The sequence below is a fragment of the Python bivittatus genome, unplaced genomic scaffold (genome assembly GCF_059951505.1).
Source record: "Python bivittatus isolate LINGU-HERP-01145 unplaced genomic scaffold, Pbiv_v1 ctg000480_np1212, whole genome shotgun sequence".
Classification (NCBI taxonomy): domain Eukaryota; kingdom Metazoa; phylum Chordata; class Lepidosauria; order Squamata; family Pythonidae; genus Python; species Python bivittatus.
The window spans coordinates 75,407,460-75,427,403 of record NW_028277075.1 but is presented as its reverse complement, the minus strand read 5'-3'; the positions used below and the strand labels follow the sequence as shown (position 1 = coordinate 75,427,403).

The 19,944-nt window shown below is 41.8% G+C and overlaps 1 protein-coding gene across 7 annotated transcripts; it reads right to left on the bottom strand.

Moving 5' to 3' along the window:
* Window positions 1-776: 776 nt before the first annotated feature.
* ATG9A (autophagy related 9A) lies at window positions 777-19,939 on the bottom strand. 7 transcript variants are annotated; one of them, XM_025172751.2, is made up of 19 exons: window positions 19,824-19,939; window positions 19,158-19,283; window positions 18,842-18,940; window positions 17,938-18,090; window positions 16,301-16,435; window positions 15,912-16,039; window positions 15,445-15,488; window positions 14,850-14,914; window positions 14,410-14,571; window positions 12,910-13,051; window positions 11,007-11,755; window positions 9,642-9,795; window positions 9,215-9,394; window positions 8,481-8,726; window positions 6,830-7,044; window positions 6,461-6,578; window positions 4,603-4,828; window positions 3,864-4,006; window positions 777-3,395 (listed from the first exon to the last, which is right to left on the bottom strand). In XM_025172751.2, the coding sequence occupies exons 6-19, from the start codon at window positions 16,012-16,014 to the stop codon at window positions 3,390-3,392; spliced, it is 2,553 nt and encodes an 850-aa protein (XP_025028519.1). In that variant the 5' UTR covers window positions 16,015-16,039; window positions 16,301-16,435; window positions 17,938-18,090; window positions 18,842-18,940; window positions 19,158-19,283; window positions 19,824-19,939; the 3' UTR covers window positions 777-3,389. The 7 variants fall into 7 exon arrangements, with proteins under 7 accessions (XP_025028519.1, XP_088002479.1, XP_088002480.1 ...); XM_088146353.1 differs by having other exon boundaries at window positions 19,434-19,857; XM_088146354.1 differs by having other exon boundaries at window positions 18,039-18,090; window positions 19,434-19,857.
* Between the last annotated feature and the right edge of the window lie 5 nt (window positions 19,940-19,944).

Sequence of the window (19,944 nt, the reverse complement as noted above, 5' to 3'; positions counted from 1 at the left end):
CTGATCCATTCACCATGAATGTGTTTCACCATCTTTCCCCTTCAGATTGTGATTACATAAAAAACTAAAATCCAACGTATATTAAACAAGCTATTGTACATCTGCCTATATAAAGACTAGCCCCAGCATTCTGGTAGCACACAGCTCTGAATCCTTTGCAGTTACAGTCCAGACTGTGCTATATTCTTTGTACAATACTAGTTCTGCAATAGTACATGTAACCTATGTATTCAATAAGCACCAAAATCACTCTTGGTTTCCAGAAATGACATTCCAACTTAATAAGGTTTAATGAAATTGACGTGCCTTTTGATCTTCTAATTTGTGCAACACTTTTGACCTTCTAACTTGTGTATCTCAACACGGAACAATTAAATGAAGAATCACATGTCTTAACCATGTCTCATTCTCCAAGCAGTCAGTATTGAGAGACAGGTTTTATGCTGAGAGACACACCTTTGAGGACAAGCGCACGGAGCAGGATACTTAAGCCCTTACAATGAGGATGCACTTGACTTAAGCCCTTACAATGAGGATGCACTTGACCTAAGCACTCACACTCGCTGTGTCCGGTGAATTCAAAATGAATGCCATGTATCAACTACATGGTTAAAGTGATTTAAGATGGCATTTGAACTGGCATGATATGGTGAGCCTGAAATTTTGGGTAAAATGTAGCCCTTGCAGGTGGCTAAAAATAACCTTCTTTTCCTTCAATTTCTAATGTAAACTTGGCCATAATGGATAATCCCACACAAATGGCCAGAGCCATCAAAGAAGAGAACACCTCCTTTATTCAGTAGATACGGCACTATACAGGGTGCTGGACAACCAGCTCTGCTTTACAAACCACTTGCATTGTTCACGTACAGCCTGGCCTCCCTAATGCCACAAATAAAAGTGGAAGTAGAAGGTGGCCATTCCATGCAGATGCAGATGGAGCAAAGATAAGAAAAATGCGTGACTGCTAGTACTGCCTCCCCCATCTATCCTTTTGGCTAAGCTATATCAAGACGGATGCTGAGAGGAGCCCATACTTGACCAGCACAGTTCAAAGCAGCAATCTACAAAGTGATGCTGCTTTCTACAGTCCTGGGGATATGTCCATATTGCTGGATTCCTTCATATATTAGTAAGGAGTAGGCATAATGCTGATCCTAGTTCTATCTGTAGTTTTAAACCATCCTGCCCCAGCTTGGAGCACTACAGACCAGGTCACTGCAAGCAGGTGTGCAAGTTGTGCACTGCACAAAGGCACCATGACACCGGGTGGGGCGGGGGGGAGAATGATGGAAATGGTAGTAACGTAGTGCCACACTGCAGGCCATCAGGTTGGGGGAAGAAGTCCATCCAGTTACTACTGTGCGCATCTGTGTATGCGCTGTAGAAGAAAAGGGAGAATGAAGCGCTGGAAAACCACAGCTGCCATGGGACATGACTTGATGCTCTGGCAGCAAAAAACATTTTGCACAAAGGCATCTTACAGATCAGTGGCAGTCCTGCTCCAGACACCTTGGACTACAACTCCCATCACCCCAGCAAACAGCACCTGGAGGGTAGCTATTAAAAGTTGTTTTAATTCTTGGCAGACAACACCCTGTGGCTGAGGCTCACCAATTTTTCCCCACCCCATATATACTTGATAAAGCTACTGGGAGAGAAATGGTGATGAGTACAGGAAAACACTGAGCCATGAACTGAAACCAAGCCTGTGGATACTGAGGATACGTAAGCATGTATGTTTTTGTTTTCCTGTAAAAAAAACCAGGAAAGAACATAGAATCCAGGAGTCTTGCTTTCCCAAACATGAAACTTCCCCAGGAAAGTCTGCCTTAAGTACTGGGATCCTGCACAGCCCTAGCCTGGGACAACAAAAACAGAGTATATTATCTGTGAACTTACTTTTCTCACACAAGGTAGTGGCTGTGAGTGATTTACCTAAGATGCTAATGTGTTTAAAATACGGCCCCTGTGACTATGGGGTTTCCAGAAACGAATCCAGAAAGAATTTTTAGTGTTTTTTTTTGTTAACACAATAGTTCCTGCTATTTAGCTAGGCCCAGTCAGTCTACTAATAATACAGAAAGGACAGAAGGCCAAGGGCAAGAATGGAAAACCGGTGTTTCTGTAGATAGTTTGAAATAGGGCTTTATCAAGTGAATGGTGGGTCTAATGGACTCTTTTTATAAAAACATAAAATTCGTCCCTTCTTGAGTTTTTAAGATGGCTTTTTTTTTGGCATACAAAACCCGGCATTTCCATGAGAGCTGGATAATTACCATCAAGGCACCCAAAGGGGAAAAAAATCACAAATGGGGCAGCACCAATTTGGAGAAGCTGAGCAGGGTATTGGAATTAAGGAATTACTTAAATATGATATGCCTCTGATAAGCACTGGTATCCTCCACCCACCTCTCTCTCTCTCTCTCTCTCTCTCACTCACACACCCACACACACACAGCATGGTACAAAGTCTCATTCTTGATTCTGAGTCTCAGCAGGAAAACCAAGGGCTTTTGGAGCAGAGTTTCTTTCAAGGCTTTTAGGCTGGGCATTATTTTGTAAAGCTGACTCAGATCACTTCAGATCCTGGCTCAGGCAAACTCTGATAAGCATTACCATGATACACCTGTGATCTGATATGGGGGTAGGACACAAAATGAATATGGCCCCCAAGCAATGTGAAATCAGTTGTGCCCATAGGAAGGCAAATGCTGTGATACAAGTGATGGCACTGCAAGAGGACTCCTTTCTTCTGGTCTGGCATCAACGTTCACACTGGAATGGAAAAGCAGAAAATACACTTCCTTGCTGTGTGTGACCCCTTCAGCTGAGTCAGGCTCTGTTAGTGGAGGAAGCCTGGGCCTCAATTCTTGTTACAAAAATAATCTCTCACAGCCCTTCTTTTCCTGAGTCCAAATATACATCCTGATTGCATCTTTAATCATGTTGCAGTCTAGACAGTGGAGCAGCTCTTCTGGCTGCTGAACAGGATCCACAAGCGCGTCCTCTTCCCAACTGAAGAATATTTCAGGCAGGGTGAGCATTGCTTGTCTCTCCAATCTGTTGGGTGCTCTGTGGCATTCTGTGCAGGTCTTGGATGGCTCTCCAACACGGACAACACGTATGTAGATAACAGACAATATATGTAAACACACACACATCCAGCCTATGCACAGCTAAGGTGTCACCAGCATGATACATGTCTGGATAGAGTTCTGCCCACCCCAAAGGCACTGCTGACATCATCACATTTTTACCCTTGGATTCTGATGTCCAGGCCATGGATACTTGAGCTAACCCATATCTTCTAGGGCAGGGTAACTCACTGCTCCACCAGCTGAGACAGGCCCAAAATCTGGAACCCCCACTGGATCTTCAGCCTTCAGTTATACCTAGTGGGGGGGATTGTTTAAGACAGAGATAGTTATTTTGACAGGAAAGATACTGATTTAGTCAGAAACAAAACCCAGTATACATGCCCTTCTAAGTTTGATGGCACACCCAATTCAATATCTACCTCAAAATCAATTAATGTATTCCTTATCCAGACAGTTCTTGGCAGTAACATACAGCACTGCATTACTATCAGGGCATGTGTGTGTCTTCTATTATGTGATATTGGCAGGTGCAACCAGGCAATCGAAACATCACTCCTTTTCATGAACATGGGATGTACAGGATGCATGTCAATAGGGGGCTGGGCTTTGATACATGGTCATGCCAGCCATTTTGCTGTCCTTGACCCTCCAGTTAATGCCCCCAATTACTACTCATTTAAGATTCAGTATGGGAGATTCCTTCTTTTTGGCAGCGCACATGCCCTACCTACTGCTAATGCAAAGGCATAAAACAGGCTGCACCTTGTGTAGCTGAGGTGGCAACTCATCTTCTGAGCTCTCTTCTGGGACAGGCTCTGGGTGTCGAGCAGCTTGGCCATCTTCCGCCCAGCCCCCAAGTGGCAGCCGAGCAAAATGTGATGGAGCCCTATTCACTGGGCCAGGGTCTATAAAAGAACAGAAGGAAACAGAATGGAACACACCCCTTGCTTGAAGAAAGCATTACAACTTCTTAAGAAGGGAAAATAAGAGTAAAAATTACAGGAAAAAATTGTGCTTTCAGTGACAGAGGCAATAAAGGTGAAATGGTTTGGGAAACTTTTCAAGCTTATGATGGTACTCTTGTTGCTCTTTGGCTAGCGTTCTGTGCCTGATCATATCCACCTATAGTTCAGTTGTTAACAAGGAACAAAAGTTGACAAGGAGAAGCTGACAAGGAGCCTTAGGGCAGCCTCAGCTTATGCCAAGGTCTGCATCTTCTATTTGATGTACTGGCCATATCATTAGATATAAAGAAATCCTCTATAGGATTTAGCATTTAAAATAAATCCTACATTTAGTAATCTGGGAGCAATGAAAGAGTAAAGTCATAGTGTAATTGACAAACAATGACGTTTATGCAAGACCTACTCACTGTGGTTTGCAAATCATGGTTCATTGTACTGTGTGAAAAATTTTCAGTTGTGACTTATTCAAGAGCTATTTCAACCTTCCTGACCAAAGAATGCTGAATGACCATGGATTTACTGCACTTTATACATACCTGAGACACCCCCATAACGGCGCTGGAAGCCTGCCTGTAGAGCAGATGCCTCGTCACCACCTTGGCGTGGTGAGGCAAAAGGATAGCTGGCTGAGCGAGGCATAGTGCTGCTAGGGGTGTTCCTCTGGGCCTCTGGCTCTTCCTGGGCACTCTCGCCACTCTCATCACTCTCCTGCCGGTGCCACAAGTGTCGTTCAAGGTCCAACTGGGCATGTTGCTTGTGCAGCTGTGAAAATGAGTTAATAGACAATGGAGGACTATGTTCAGCCAAGGAGAGACCACTGAGGTGATCCAAATAAATCTAGTTCCAGACCTGAAATGAGTTGCCTGTGCCCTGCAGCCCTCAACGGATGTGTTGAGTTCCCACCTGTATGTATAGAAGGCTCAATTATATTCTGTTACCTAAAATGCAAATGTAAATGCACCTAGCATCACTGTATGATGCAGTTTTGTCTGAGGTTTTTCAAATATGATCCAGCTTGATCTTCTTATGATGTATACCCTATTTTTCAGATCACTGTCCTGAGTTCAGCTTGATACTTCAGGATAATGCAAGTGTAATCCTTTATGCCAGGATCTTTCAGGCTGTGTAAATCTACAGTAGAACCCACAATCTATGCCCAGGGCTACATAAGTGCCCTACCAAAAAGTTGGATACAGTTCCAAAAGTTGCAGAAGTGACATGAGGAAAGTTATTTAAATACACAAGGAGTAACCATCAGAGCTGTGCAATGATTTGGCTATAACTGAGAAGAGGTGCTTTGGAACATTTGAGAGCATGACTGAACACCCATCTGTGACTTACTGAAGCAGCCACACTGGAAGCAGCCACACTACAGCAGCTGGGAATCCTGGAAACAGATGTGGCTGTTATAAATGAGTTGGAATCCAGATGTTGAATTCATGCTCCCATGCATTCTGAAGCATACTTCCCAGATGAATCCAAAGTACTGCACAGCCCTAGTAACAATATAAATTGTGCTGAAGCTAACTTTTAAAATTAAATGTAAAATCAATCCCATATATGGCTGGTGTGGGTCTTCCGGGCTGTGTGGCCGTGTTCTGGAAGTTTTGTTTCCTAATGTTTCGCCAGCATCTGTGACCGGCATCTTCAGAGAGCAGGAGCACAGACAGGAGCAGTTCTCTCTGTGCCCAGGATGAGGTGACCCTTTTGTGGGTATTTATAGAGATCTGAAGGGGGGGGATTGGGGGGGGTGGGGGTGTGTGGGGTTTGGGTTAACAAGTGGCTGCTTGTTTTGGTGTCAGAATATGTGTGTATCTTCCTGGGGATTAGGCAGGGTTTTTTCTTCGACAATACATTAAATCCCATATAGTTTGTGTCCTCACCATACATCTTTCCTTGTTGTGCCTCCATTTCCTTTCTGTAATGCAGCTTTCAGCATACCTCCCAAAAACCAAATAAGGCCCTTGGCCTAAAAAATACAGCACTACTATACAAAGACTTTTATGGCTTCAAGCCAAGACTTACATAGTCAGTGGCATCTCCAGCAAACTAGATGCCAAAGTGTCATCATGCAACATGTATTTTTTTTTTATTATTATGCATTGTTTTGTTACAGGTTGTAAGCCAACGAGTCTATTTATGATTGCAGGGGAATATTAATGTGACTTACAAATGAATAAATAAAACATGCAAATACCATTACATATTCAGAGATTACAGATTTACCCAACATATTTACATATTAATATTACATATTTGTGCCCCAATACCTTATGCAAGCTCACAAGTGGCAGCATCTGTATAGTGACATCTTTACACCATCATTTCTCTTGCCTTCCTCCCTCCCTCCCATACACAAACACCCACCTGCATAGTTCATTATGGTCAGCTTACCTCATGCATGTAGAGAGCATGCAGACTCATCTCAGTAGAAGCATATTCTGAAAGAATTAGGCTCTGCAGCTGACCTTCCCAAGCACTGCTGCCAGAACTTGCTGTCCTTGCATCCACCCTGCAGCCAATGTGAAGAAAAGAATCAAGATGTAGCAAGAGGAAGGGAGAATTAAAGGCCTAAAAATGCTCGCTTCTTTTTTATAGAGCAAAAATGACATTGTCCTCCCTCCCCTCTACCTTTACCAGGAAAAACATCACATTAAAATTCCTCCTCAGACAACTCCCTCGAAGCATCCCAGATAAAATACTGTGAGATGTTAGATCTCTGAACATTTTTTCAGTAGCTGCTTACTACACACAACTTCTTACCCTGAGCCTGTCATTGCACCAGGGCCCCGAAGCTGGGCACCATCAGCATGGGAACTCCCATGTGTTGTCTGGATAGACTGAAGAGGGGAGAAGGAACGCAAAGCAGATGCCACCTCAGAGACCGCAGACAGATGCCGTGAAGCCTGCGCATCACGGATTGCCTGGTAGCCAAGTGCTGAGGAGCCAGCAATCACGTTGGCAATCAGACTGTGTGGCTGCAGACAGAAGAGAAGAGAGATTTTAGTTCTGCAGGAACAGGATTCCCTCCCCATCTCTACCAGTAGAACTCCACCACTCTTCAGCTTTAGCTCTGAACCTGTGGTGGGCAGAGCTGGAACCTCCCACTCCCCCATTTTAGAATTTAATTCATTCACTTAAATTCCAACCCTGGAAGGTACATGGGATTTCCTGGAAGATGTTACAACTGGACAATTGACTCTTTACAAAGAGAAAAGAAAAGCAAGAGATTCAATAAAATTCTCTTGGGAATCTTTTTAAGAGATCCTACAGAAGCACCTGGTATTTGTACAAGAGTGTCAATAACAGAGATACTATGAGGATTGGGGGGGGCTATTTCTATGGAGCTTGGGGCAAGAACTCAACTTTTTTTGAGAGACACAGGAGGCCATTCGCTGATGTCACTAGAAGATACATAGCCAAAAACCTATTTTTTTCATGTTTTTGAAAATGAGTGAGAATCATCTGGAACTAAAGGCAGATCACTACTGTTCCTGTGCTAAAACGCATTGGAATCTGGGAATATTGTTATTGAATTGAGGCTGCATTATCTCAGACTGCTGGAAGATGTTGCCTGCAGCCCCTAGATTGCTCATTTCTGTTTTACGAAGTATGCATGAAAGATGGAATACAAGAAACAACTCAAAGCAGGGCATGGAAGATTTCAGCCTACACAGCCTGTGGAAGTGATGAGTTCAAAGAAGACACAAGAAGATACACTTCTCATAAGAGGGTCCCCTCTCATCCCCCAAAAGATGGTTTCCTGTGAACTGACTGAGATAATGCTATTCCAGTAAAAAGAGTACCAGGAGGTGCGAGGAAAATCCTTATGCAGGACTGGTCAAGCTTTCTTAGAATGTGTAACAGTGTTTGGGAACTGCAGTCCATTGGAGCCATTGCACAGAGCAAGTGAATGTGCATGGTTGCATCTTGCCTTGGTTCTTCTCAGCCTGACCAGCCAGAATTTGTGGACGTGTGTTGAGTGGAGCTCTTAGTCAGAAAGCGAACAATAAAAGGGGTAAGCCTGCATTTGTTTCTATGTGCCCTAAGTCTCCCCATAAAAAAATAATAAAAAGTAGCTCTGGAGGTATCATAAAAGCCCTCTTTACAATCCTCAGTGAACTTTCCAGCTGTTGCAGGCAACACAGTTAATAATGAGGATGAAAGTTTATTTTGCAGCATCTGGAAGGATGCAGGTTGCCTTTCCTGTCTTAAGGGAAATATAATAAGCAAGAAAGCAGGGTAGCAGGCACACTATTCTTGACTTAGGTTCCCAAACAATTCCACTGTCTCGAAGCCCTACAAAGAGACATCAATCCTCTCCTTTTTCAGGCCAGGGCACAAATGGCAATAGATACATCCCAAAAAACTAGCTTTGCCATCTGCTAGTTCTCATCATCTTCTGTGTGGGTACCTCAGATTCAGACTGTAGTGACTGGATAGAGGTGAAAAGTGCATTGTCAGGCAGGACAGCCTGCTGGGCCAATGCCAGGCTGCTATCACGGTGCACTCGCTCCTTAAGCAAGCCAATGAAAGCTGTGCTCTCCCGAGGTGGTTGCCAGTGTGGATTGGTGATGGCAAAATGCATGAGGGACAGCTCTGTCTTGCCATCCTCAGCCTGCTGATAAATGGAGGCTTCTGTCTTCCCAGCTGACATCCACTGCAAAACATTCAGAGCAAAGCTCAGGAAAGTATCAGAGCTAACTACCCCCGTCCTTACTTACCTGACTTTGTGCAGACAAAAAATAATACAATGGCTTCTCCTTTGAAACATTATTTTTTCCAATATACAGCTATTCCTTTTATAAAGCCACAAAAAGTTTACATCAGAGAATTCATACTGTGAAAATGAAATTCCCAAATATAGTACAGGCCTAAAATATTGATTCTGCTTTTACAATAATTTAAGGCTAAAGTAGAGAAAACACCATTTCCTACCTTAAAAACTTAGCTGACAGAGTGAAAGCAATGTACCACCACATATAAACTGCATTTTACTATTTGATCTCTTCAATTCTGTGCTCTATGACTTAAATCATTTTCAGATATGCTTTCATTCAATTTACATCCTACTGAAGATAGGTTTCCAAATGGCCTTTTCTGAAATCCTGACTAATGTCCAAATTTTTCAGTTTTGCTGGGACTTACTGCAGGATGCCCATGCTGGCGCACATCCATTTGGGCAAAGGAGCAAGTGTCTCCCACACCCACCACCTCCACTGTAAAGTTGCGGAAGAAGTCAATGATCTCCAAAGCTTTGGGCCTCAGACAGAAAATGAGAATCAAGGGAGTCACAATGGGGCTAAGCAGCTCTTCCAGAATGAACACCTTTGAATATAGAAAACAGAACCATTAAGTCTTAGAAAACGCCACAGTGAATATCACCAACATAGCTCAGGATATGACTCCAGGCATACAGTACTATTGTTCAACATGTTCAATACTTAGTTGTATTCCCGAATTTCAGGAGAAACTTTACTACATCTTGTTTATAATAGTATCTACTCAGGACCTCTCTCCACTGACAGTGCCACTGATACAATGCCCTCCCACCATCCTACCCACCCCATCTTACCGCCTTGTACTGGAAGAGCTGAGCAAACTCATCTCTGGTTTCATAACGATGGGCGTTGCCTTGCCAGTGGTCAGGCATGTAATGGATATGTGCCAGAATCACTCGAAGCAGCTGCTCTGGGCAGAAAACCAGGTGTTGGTCTGGGATGAAGGACCTGCAGGGACAGGCAGGGTGCACAGGCCACATAAACCTGAGCAAAGGAGCTCTACATCCCTTGGCAAGAAGCAGCAGGTAGAAAGCAGCTTGTTGGCAAAGGGTGCATATCCCTACTGTCTAGATTTCCTTTTTTTACAAAGGATAGACTACAGATAAGGATTTTGTAGGAACTCTTAGTGCTTCTGATACAGCATGGGCAGCTTTAATCCAAGCACTTATAGTGAAGGACGCCAAGTAATTTTACAAATTTTTGTATCACGTTATATCCTAGTTTGAAGACTTTCAGACTGTATACAACTTTTTGACAGAAAAGTAATAAAGTGCAGTGTTAGTTTACCACTAGGGTAATCTTGTAATAATTCCTCCAAAGCCCAGTAACCAGCCAACTGCCTAAATGTTAGGTTTAATTGACATGACATCGGCTGCAGATTACATCCACCTAAAGCCATTTCAAACACTGAACATTATATCGTAACTCATAAAATGTCAGGCTGATTTAAATGCTGATCCATGTACAACAATGTAAAAGAAATCTTCAACTTGCAATTATTCATATCCTGTTTGTTTCTTCCTATTCCATCACTTTATTTACTAATTCTTCCACTTTCTTTCTCCATTTCAGTCCCCTTGTAAACTGGTGACTTGTCCTACAGTATTTTTTTCTCTCTGCTATAAAGTTGTAGTTTCTGTCCACTTTATAGACAGCTAACAACTCTGCCCCTGCTAGATCCAGCAAAACAAAAAACAAAAAACAAAAAACCAACAACTGACAACTGACAAATAAGTCTAGTATTGCACCATTCCTGAAAAACCAGATTCTTGTCTTCTGACATCTCAAAGTTTTATGACACGTTAGAATGAATTTGATTCCAAAGCATCCTGCCAGCATCATTAATGAATCATGAATCAATGATCTTTGCTTAACTGAGCTGAAAGACATGGATTATGAAGCTCATTTAAGTCTCAAATTCACAGTGCTCTAAAATGTCCTACGTCTAACTGGTAAAATAGGAAAGAGTACCACTGGTAATTTGTCTTCTAGCATAAAATCAGAGAGGGACCAAGCATAATAGCCCTTGCTATTTAACTGGTTTTTTTAATTAACAGAATGCTTTTGGCTACTACCTGTTGGGTGTTTCATAGCGTGTTTCCAAACATTAAAAAAGCCTCCTAAACCATGAAAGCTTCAATTCAGCCATTTCCACTCACCTGCAGACAGTGACAGCCACTCCCAGGATGGTGACAGTAGTGAGGACATGTTCCACAGCTAATACATCTTCATCATAAATTGTGAGGGCAATGAGGACAGCAAGGATAGAGCCAGCAAAGAAGGCCACATTCTTTGCCACAATGGTAAACAGGGGAGAAATGAAACAGTTCATGTACTTGGAAGCTGGCTTGTAGCCTTTGCTGAGTCTTGAATGCAACTCGTGGTCCAGCTCATTGAAATGTCGCAGGTAGCAACGGCCATAGAGGGACCAGCAACGAGCACCCAAGCTGCCGGGTTCTCTCTTGAGAATTTCAGTATAGCTGAAGAAAGCATAAAGAATCTGCCATATAAGTATAAGTGGACAAAGGAGAAAATTAGCAATGCCAATCCATAAGATACGGGTGCCCAATTTGTCAGCCAGTTCCATGCGATTGCTACTACGCTTGTACTCAGCCTTCAGACTCCATTCGTTCTCAAACAGTGAGCCAGGGCCCCAAAAGAAAATGAGTTCGAAGTTGTACTTGAGACCACGGGTATAGAAGACAGTATCACCCAGTAGGGGAAGATGGAAGCGCACAGGCAGGAGTGACTTGTTCACTATGGCTACCATGTAGTTCTTGAACCGCAGGATGCGGTGGTAGATGTCCAGCTCTGTCAGTTCCTTCTTATGAATGCAGATCTGGTGTTCCTTCTGGATTTGTATAATCCGTGCTTGTACCTCCTGCCAGGTATAGTAGGGCAAATTGGACTGGAAGCAGGTAGACAGAGGGTGTAATCAGCTGTGTGATAATGGCAATGGAATAACAACTTCCCCTTTATTGACTGAAAGAAGGCAATAATTTACCACTTCCATACTAGTTGCCAAAAAAGCCCAAGATGGACATATCCATGTAGGCTTTAGGAGTCAAGCTTCACTGAATCCTCCAGCCTGATAATTATGTATAGAACAAGTATTTTTGGTTCTGCATCTAATCAATTCTTCTGTCCTCTTCCTATATCCCAAATATAAAGATAACACTTCTTCACTGCCTATATAGATCCTCTCCTAAAATGCCAACCATTTCACAAGCATGTAATTCCAAAGCTTCTTGTATGTCTGCCATGGAAACTAATTCAACTTTCTTTTGAACTGTCAGATTCAAGTGTGTCAAAAAGTGGTGCAGATTCCCAGTCACAAGTATGTAAAATGAAGGCATCTAATTTTAAACCTGGAAAGGGGACACCATCCATAGCAGCAAAGAAAAATTCATAGAGAGAGCTTTTCTGCTCTGCGCATTCATTTGCTTGCTTGATCCTATAATTCTGATATCATACAATTAGGCTAAACCTTCCTAGCTCCCATGGGAAGAGAAGCAAATTTGTAATACAGAGATTCAGCTTCTAACAGTGCTGGGCAAGATTCTAGAAATAGATACTGGCAAACCCAGAATGGCAGCTGCAGAGTATAACAGCCCTGCCACTCAACTAAGCAAATCAGAAGAACAAGTTGGATCAATGGGGAAAACGTAACATCCATGGGATTATCACCAGACTGGAAAAATCAGCAACATTGCACAGCTGCAAAGAAAGTTCACTAAGGAGCTGCATATAAACAAGTAAATTCAAAGAGACTAACAAGACTTATTGAGAGAAGAAGAGTTTTTAAAAATGGAGCAAGAAAGCAAGTACTGATCTTCTCTTTATTGCTTTGACAAGAATATATCTACTACCTTGCTGGAGCAACAAAAAGATTTGTTAGCCCAGCATTCTTTTTTCACTGATTAGCCAAATGCCCCTGGAATGCCTGCAGAAAGACACTGCACTCTCTGGTAATCATATGGCCTCTAAACATAAAGTTTCACTTAGGTGCCAGCTTTCCTTTTCACTTGAACGAAATGTAATCCTCAAACCTCAGTAGCTTACCATGGGAATCTTGAGAGCATTAATGTAAAAAGAGTGTATTTCCCAGTAGCAGCAAATGTTGTAAATGAACTTAATCAGCCGATGAATCCAAAAGACCCCTGCAATCACTAGGATGGAGAGAAGAAAGCCATTGGCTTGGATCCTATGAGAGAGAGAGAAAGAGAGAGGCTGAGTCATAGATGGGAAAGAACAGCTACTACCTTATGCTAGTATAGTGCTTTATAAATATGAATCAATTCTTCACTCTCCCACTACCAGAATTCAGGCAACTCTAGCAAAGACTGGAGAATGTAAAGATCAATCACCAAAACAACTGGGCTGGTAAGACTAATGGGAAGTATCAAGGACATCATTACATAAACAAATACAAAGCTCTATCTATCAATCATATGATATTATCTGTTCACTCCCAGTCAAACCAGTCCTTGATTGTTCAAAACATAAATCAAAATATCATAAATAAAATTATAAATATAAAAATATAATAAAACCACAAATAAAATATAAAATAAATAAATAAATTAAATTTACACCCAGATAAACAACTTTACATACATTCAAGCTTAAAAATATCAAAGTGGTCACTTTAAAACAGATTTTTTTTCTTTAAGGGTGGCTAATCCACTTATTGGGAACAGAAGACCAAAGATTGGCTAGCAAACCTTATTACAACTGCTGTAAGTAAATCATAAATGACTGGTTAAGATCCATTCTAACTACTATTGGAAATCCCAAATTTGCCAGGATACAAACTGGAACTACAGTGGTACCTCGGTTCACAAACTTAATTCGTTCCGCGACTCTGGTCGCAACCCGAATTGGTCTCGACCCGAATCAAATTTTCCCATAAGGTTCAATGTAAATATGGTTAATCCATTCTGACCCCTCCAAATTTGGTCACGACCCGATTTTGGTCATGTCCCGAATCAAATTTCCCCATAAGGTTCAATGTAATTACGGTTAATCCGTTCTGAACCATATGTATTTTTTTTAAAAAAACGCAAAAATATGAAACAAAATACAGTACGAAGAGAGAGAACGCTAACCTTGCTCGACGAGACTTCTGGCGTAGAGGAGAGGAAGGCGGGTGGGGAGATGGTTATTGCTTGGAGGGAGAGTCCCCCTCCCTACAGGAAGCCATGACCACGTGTCACGGCAGGGAAAATGGCCGCAGATCCTGTTCGTCACCCGATCCGGCGTTCGCGAACGGAGGCAAAATTTTGCAAACGGAGCTGTTCATGATCCGAATTGGTCGTGAACAGAAGCGTTCGTGACCCGAGGTACCACTGTATCTGTGACATGTAACATTCCATTTCCCAACTCAAACAACTGAAAACATTTCTAACTAGAAGCTACATTTCTCAGCATACAGTGCTGATGGAGCATTCCCTACTATGAAGCTGGGGAACTTGCATATCTAGAAGATCTCTTGTTAAGTCTCACCAAGATGAGTAAGGGATGTAGCTGTATTCAGTCAGGGATAACTACTGCTATCGTTACCTGGCACTGCACTCATTGGGAGGCAGGAAAGCATCTGGCAGAGTCACCTTGACTGGATCACTGGAATGCTGACTGTGATTCACCAGTTTGTTGGCAAAGAGAATGTCATAGTCAACACAGCTGACAAGAAACGTGGTAAAGGCCACAACAAAGATGAACTGCCTATAAGAACAGAGAGGAGAAATTGGAAAGAATTGGATTTACTTCCTTCCCCTTCAAACAACTTGGGCTAAGGTTTCCTGTGTCCAATCTTGGAGCTGAGTCGGGACATCAAGACAGGATTCCTTTCAACTGAAATAGTTGGAAATGAGCATTGAGAAGTATCACCAACCCAGGTGTGATATTATTATTTTTTCACCTTCTGGCTGACAAAGGGCTCATAGGAACATCAAAACAATTTCTACAAATCCCAGAAGCAAGGAATTGAAGCTTATACTCACATTAACTCAAAGATCTCACTGATAAGCATGCAAGTAAAGCCATTCTTCTGGTGCAGGTTATAGACGTGAAGATCACAGTCAAGGAGAATTGCCAAACTTTTAGCTGCAGAACCTACCCCTAGTTTCATCTGTGACTTGCAAGTGGCATTTCCCCTCCCAGTTTAAATTGCCTTGTTATAAGTATTGAGTAGCTATTGGTTGAAGGAAGGAGTCAGTAACTTTCTGTCATAAATAATTTCCTTTGGAAGAGCATACAGTTAACATCTCTATAATTTTTGTTATCTGTGAGGAATATATCAGTTGCAGGGACCATTTCTAAATGATATATACATGTGTATTTATACATATATCATTTATATGCAAGTATAATTTAAACTGAAATACACTCTAGTTTTTTCATTTATTTACAATTATATCCTGTTGAATAAAACTAAATATCAAGTAATTCCAAAATTTATGTCACTATGGATTGTTACTGCAATAATTTCTTAATCCTCAAGCTAAAAGGATCCTTGTAAGGAATTTCCAGTTTGGTACAACTGATCACTTCTACCTGAGGTTCAATCATTCGGTCCCTGCAATCAGGTAAGGATATACGAGAGAAAAAAAGGTCCAAATTTTCAATGTGATGCCAGGGAGCTACAAGACAGAGACAAAATGTCAAAATTACTCATTTTAACATGCAGCACAGAAGATTTTACAGGACAGGAAGAATATCTGCCAAAAAGAGAGCCTCATCACAAAAAGAGCTGCAAATACCAGTTTCACTTATAACAATCTCATGCAAAGGGAATTAAGAGGCATCTGTGTTCCCTCCAACCTCTTGGATTATGAGACGAAACATTCCATTTCCAGGTAAAACTGACCCTAAGAATAGCATTTGAAACACCTAAAAACAATTACTGGAAACCCACCTCCACTAAATTTAATGAAACTTAAGATCACATTGTATAAGAAATGCAGTTTCTCCACAAATGTAGGGCAGGCTCCCATAATTTTACCTCTCACCATTCATACCACTGGAGTATTTGACACTGAGGTTAACTGTCCATCCATACTTACATTTGCTGCCCTCAGGGACATGAACGATCAGATTCTCCTCGCCAGGGGGAGAGTCATTATATGAGGCCTCCAATCGCTGATACTCAGTATCAAAGTGAGCCATGTTGTCATCTAAATTCTTATAAGCTCTGAGAAAAAGGGCAGTGAAAGACACAGAGAGGAGGGATCAGCAATTTGAGGTTATTTCAAGCCATCAGTCAAGTGGACAAGTCATACTTCTTTCTTTTAAGCTATACTTATGTACAGAATGCCAAACAGAGTAAAAGAAGAGGAAACTATTAGGAAACTATTAGCAACAAGTAGGCAGTAAAAATGAAAGAGCAGGAAATTATGGGTGTTCTTAGTTTTTCTTTTTGCCCCCTCTTTTTCCTGAAATCTGAGTGGCTCACCTCTCTGATCACTACTTGAGGAGAAAACAACACAGGATAAACATTTCATTTCATTAAAAGTCCTGTTCACTGTCCAGCCCTTCAACTTTCATTGCCTCCATGTTTATAAGCTGCAGTCTGTTACAAGATATACTCCTAAAACAAAATAATAACATACTACATAAGCACAGATTTGACACAAATAGTTATACTGTATCAAGTTCTCTCTAAACACAAATGAAACTACATTTTCAGCTCAAATATATATACCACTCTTCTAGCCTTCATAATAATCTTTTTCTAGTTTTATTTTCAGTTTTGTTTCTTATTACAGCATTAAAATGCACATAAGTGATAAAAAAGTACATGCTAACTAAAACAGAAAATAAAACTTGAGCAATGTAACAAATATATGGCATAAAATGCTGACAAGGAACCATTTTATTTAAAAACAAAGCAAAAGATTAAATTAAGAAGTAGGAAAAAAAAACGATAGAAAACTGACCATCTCAGGAAGATAGTTCTGCCACAAATGCCAAATTCTGGGCTGTGGTGTCAACTCAAATACACCAAGTCCACAAGGAGAGGATTAATCTATAGTTAACAGTGCTGGAAAGCTAATTGATCTGTTCATCATGGGCAAACTAATAGAGAACTGAAACTCCCTGCTGGATCAGATGAAAGCTTCTTGAACGTAGCATTGTGGGTTCAATAGACACCCACAATGCTCAGATAGACCCTCTAGGGCAGTGTTTCTCAACCTTAGCAACTTAAGATGGGTGGACTTCAATGCCCAGAATTCCCCAGCCAGTAAGGTTGAGAACACTGCTCCACAAGCAGAACATGACTGCAACAACCATCTCCCACCATTCCCCTCAGAAAGTAGGATTCAGAGCCATAGGGCTTCTGATATTAGGAAGCCAAGATGACCTGTGGCCATTGGTAGACATCTTCATGAAATCTTAATGCTGTCTAATTTGGACAATCACTACATTTTATGGTAAAGAATCTTAACAGTTTTATGGTTTGCCATGCCATGCATAATTTTATACACCTAAACTACATAATTTCTTGCTTATCCATCCTTTCTTGTAGAGCAGTTGCTCCGCCCCCTAAATCAGTGTTACTGTTGCTTTCTTGCAGTGTCCTTTGAGAATCCATACACTGAATTTCGAGTGTCAGCACAACACTGCTTATATCAACCCATTATTCTATCGGCAATTTTAATCAAGCATGGAATTTTTCTTTTTCACAACTGCCACAAATTGAGTCAACTTTTTCCACTGGGCTACTCACCACAAATCCCATTCAGTGACTGCCCATGAAGACCCCATCAATGTATATGTATTTCTTCCTTTCTTTTTTTGTACTGTGTATCACTTTAATCTTATATACACTAAATTATATTTGCCATTTTAATTCTTATGCATTCTTTCAAAGAGATCCTTTTAAAGTGCTTTACATTTCCCTTTTCTTTCAATTACCCTGAACATTACTATACCAGCCTTTCTCAATTGGGGTTCTGTGGAATCATAGGGTTCCATGAGAGGTCACTATGGGTTTTGTGATAGATTGTGATTTTAAAAAAAATAAATCTTTTTTTTAATTTCATGCACTGAGCAATGTTAGCACTCATAGTGAAGGGAATCTTCACATACTGTGACTCAGTTGCCACCTTGCAGCTTTTCTCTAGCTGTAAACATTGTAAAACGTGGTTTGTGTAGGTTAGAATTGAATGGTAGTTTTCAAATTTTTTTACGGCTTTTGTGCAGAGGTTCCCTGAGATCTTGAAATTATTTCAGGAGCTGCCCCTAGGTAAAAAGGGTGAGAAAGGCTGGTCTATACAATGTGAAATATATTATTTATTTTAATCCTGTTACCATAAAATAATATGTTCTTTTATTCCATCATTGTTAAGTTTACTTGGAAGCCTTTGGTAAGAGACACTGTTAACAGCATTGGCAAAAATTATGCAGTGTCTTTCAGATCACCTCACACACAGGTATATTAATGCTAAGACCATACTATTAAAACTGACATCATGCTTTCTAAACAGCGGAATATATTCTCAGCTCCCATAACTTCCAAGTGTCCTTAACTGTCTTGAACTTCTTTCAACTTTCTTTTTACTGATTTCATTTTTTAAAAGATTCCTCTACTAAAATCAAACTTCCTTGGCTATTGTTCATTTATGTACATATGCTGAATCTAACAGCATTATGGACACTATTTCCAGTCAGTTCAATAATTTGATATTATGCTTCATATTCAAGACATTTAGAAATCTTATAATCACCACAACTGAACAAAGTCTGCTTCAGTCTTATGTTATCTCTCACAGTTTTTTAAACAGAATTACTCTAGTTCAAAAATGCATTTTAAATGTACAAAGCAAGAGTGCATGCTTGGAACTGATCTATGTCACCTGTTATTATATATGCATACATTCACATGTGTCTTGTTGGGTGAGACCACAATCTGTCTAGTCAAGCATTCTTTACAAGAATTGTACCAAAGGCTTGTGCTAGGTGGCCAACTGAAAATCATCAAATGGTCCATTACCAATTTTCTGATGCTCCTGCATTAAAAGGTCCCAGGAATACGGTAGCATGGCAAATGATGCTCCTGCCTTCTGAGAACATGTTTGCATTGTTGCCAGTTCTGCAAATAAAAACAATCATACCAGACTTTAGCTATTTCTCCAGGTGTGGTTAGGATAAAATCTGCACTTTGTCCTGCAGAGAGGCAGCACCCACTCCTACAAGAAACAGCAGCTAACTTGGTGCCATTACCATTATTCTGAGAAACCACCTCAGTCTCTGGTGTGGCAAAATAAACCCTTCCCAATCCACAAGAAAAAAATGGGGCAAGAACTCACCTGTCCCATCTTGCTCTAATGTTGAAGAAATACTCTGTGTGCTTTGTGGTTGGTAAGACTGAGTGGCATGGTGGTGTCTCTAAACCTTGAATCTCCACTGGTTTTTCCCACCTTCTAGGCTGATGTCTGGAAAAAAAAAACCAAAGCACATCTACAGAGGCGACTTTCACAGGGGAACCATTACTTAAGTATCAGGAGAGCGAGAACTAGAGCCGCCTCCTTTTCAGGAATTGCTCCAGACCAGCAGAGTGCAGACGCCGGCAGAGGCCTGTTTACCCCGGGCTCTAGCAAGGTGAGCAAAAAGGTGGTGCATCCTCGGACGACCTGGCTTCTCGGATGGGCTGCGTGTGGCTGGAGTCGATGTCAGACGTCTCCCCTACCGCGGGACCCTCTTCCCCTCTACAGACAGGGCACGTCCGGCTCCGGAGTATTCAGGCAGTCCCGCGAGGTTGTTGTTTTGGCTGAGCGAGCTCGGGTAGGGAGGAGCCTTCCTCCGAGGTTGTTTACACGGGAGAAGGGAAGCCCGGAGTGCAGAAAGCGCGGGGCGCTCTCCTCCTCCTCCTCGCCGGCCTCTCCCCGGAGCTTGGGAGGCTCACCTCTGCGGTCGCCCCTGGTAACCGGCCCCGGGGCGCCGCCGCCGTTGCGATTTGGGGGATTGTCACTTACTCTTTCTCCCCCGCCGCCTTTCCCTCCGTCTGGCGTCTTCTGCTACCAATCAGAGGTCAAGACGGGCCGAGGAGGTAGAATCAGGGTGGACCAATGAGAAAGCCGCGGGGCGGAGGAAGTG

What these genes read in the sequence shown, in the direction of transcription:
- ATG9A (XM_025172751.2), bottom strand. Translation starts at nt 16,014, where the DNA reads ATGGCTCACTTTGATACTGAGTATCAGCGATTGGAGGCCTCATATAAT. An exon ending in TGTCCCTGAGGGCAGCAAAT is followed by an intron (nt 15,489 to 15,911) that starts GTAAGTATGGAT and finishes TCTGTCTTGTAG; the next exon opens with CTCCCTGGCATCACATTGAA. An exon ending in GTGGCTGTCACTGTCTGCAG is followed by an intron (nt 9,796 to 11,006) that starts GTGAGTGGAAAT and finishes CTGTCCCTGCAG; the next exon opens with GTCCTTCATCCCAGACCAAC.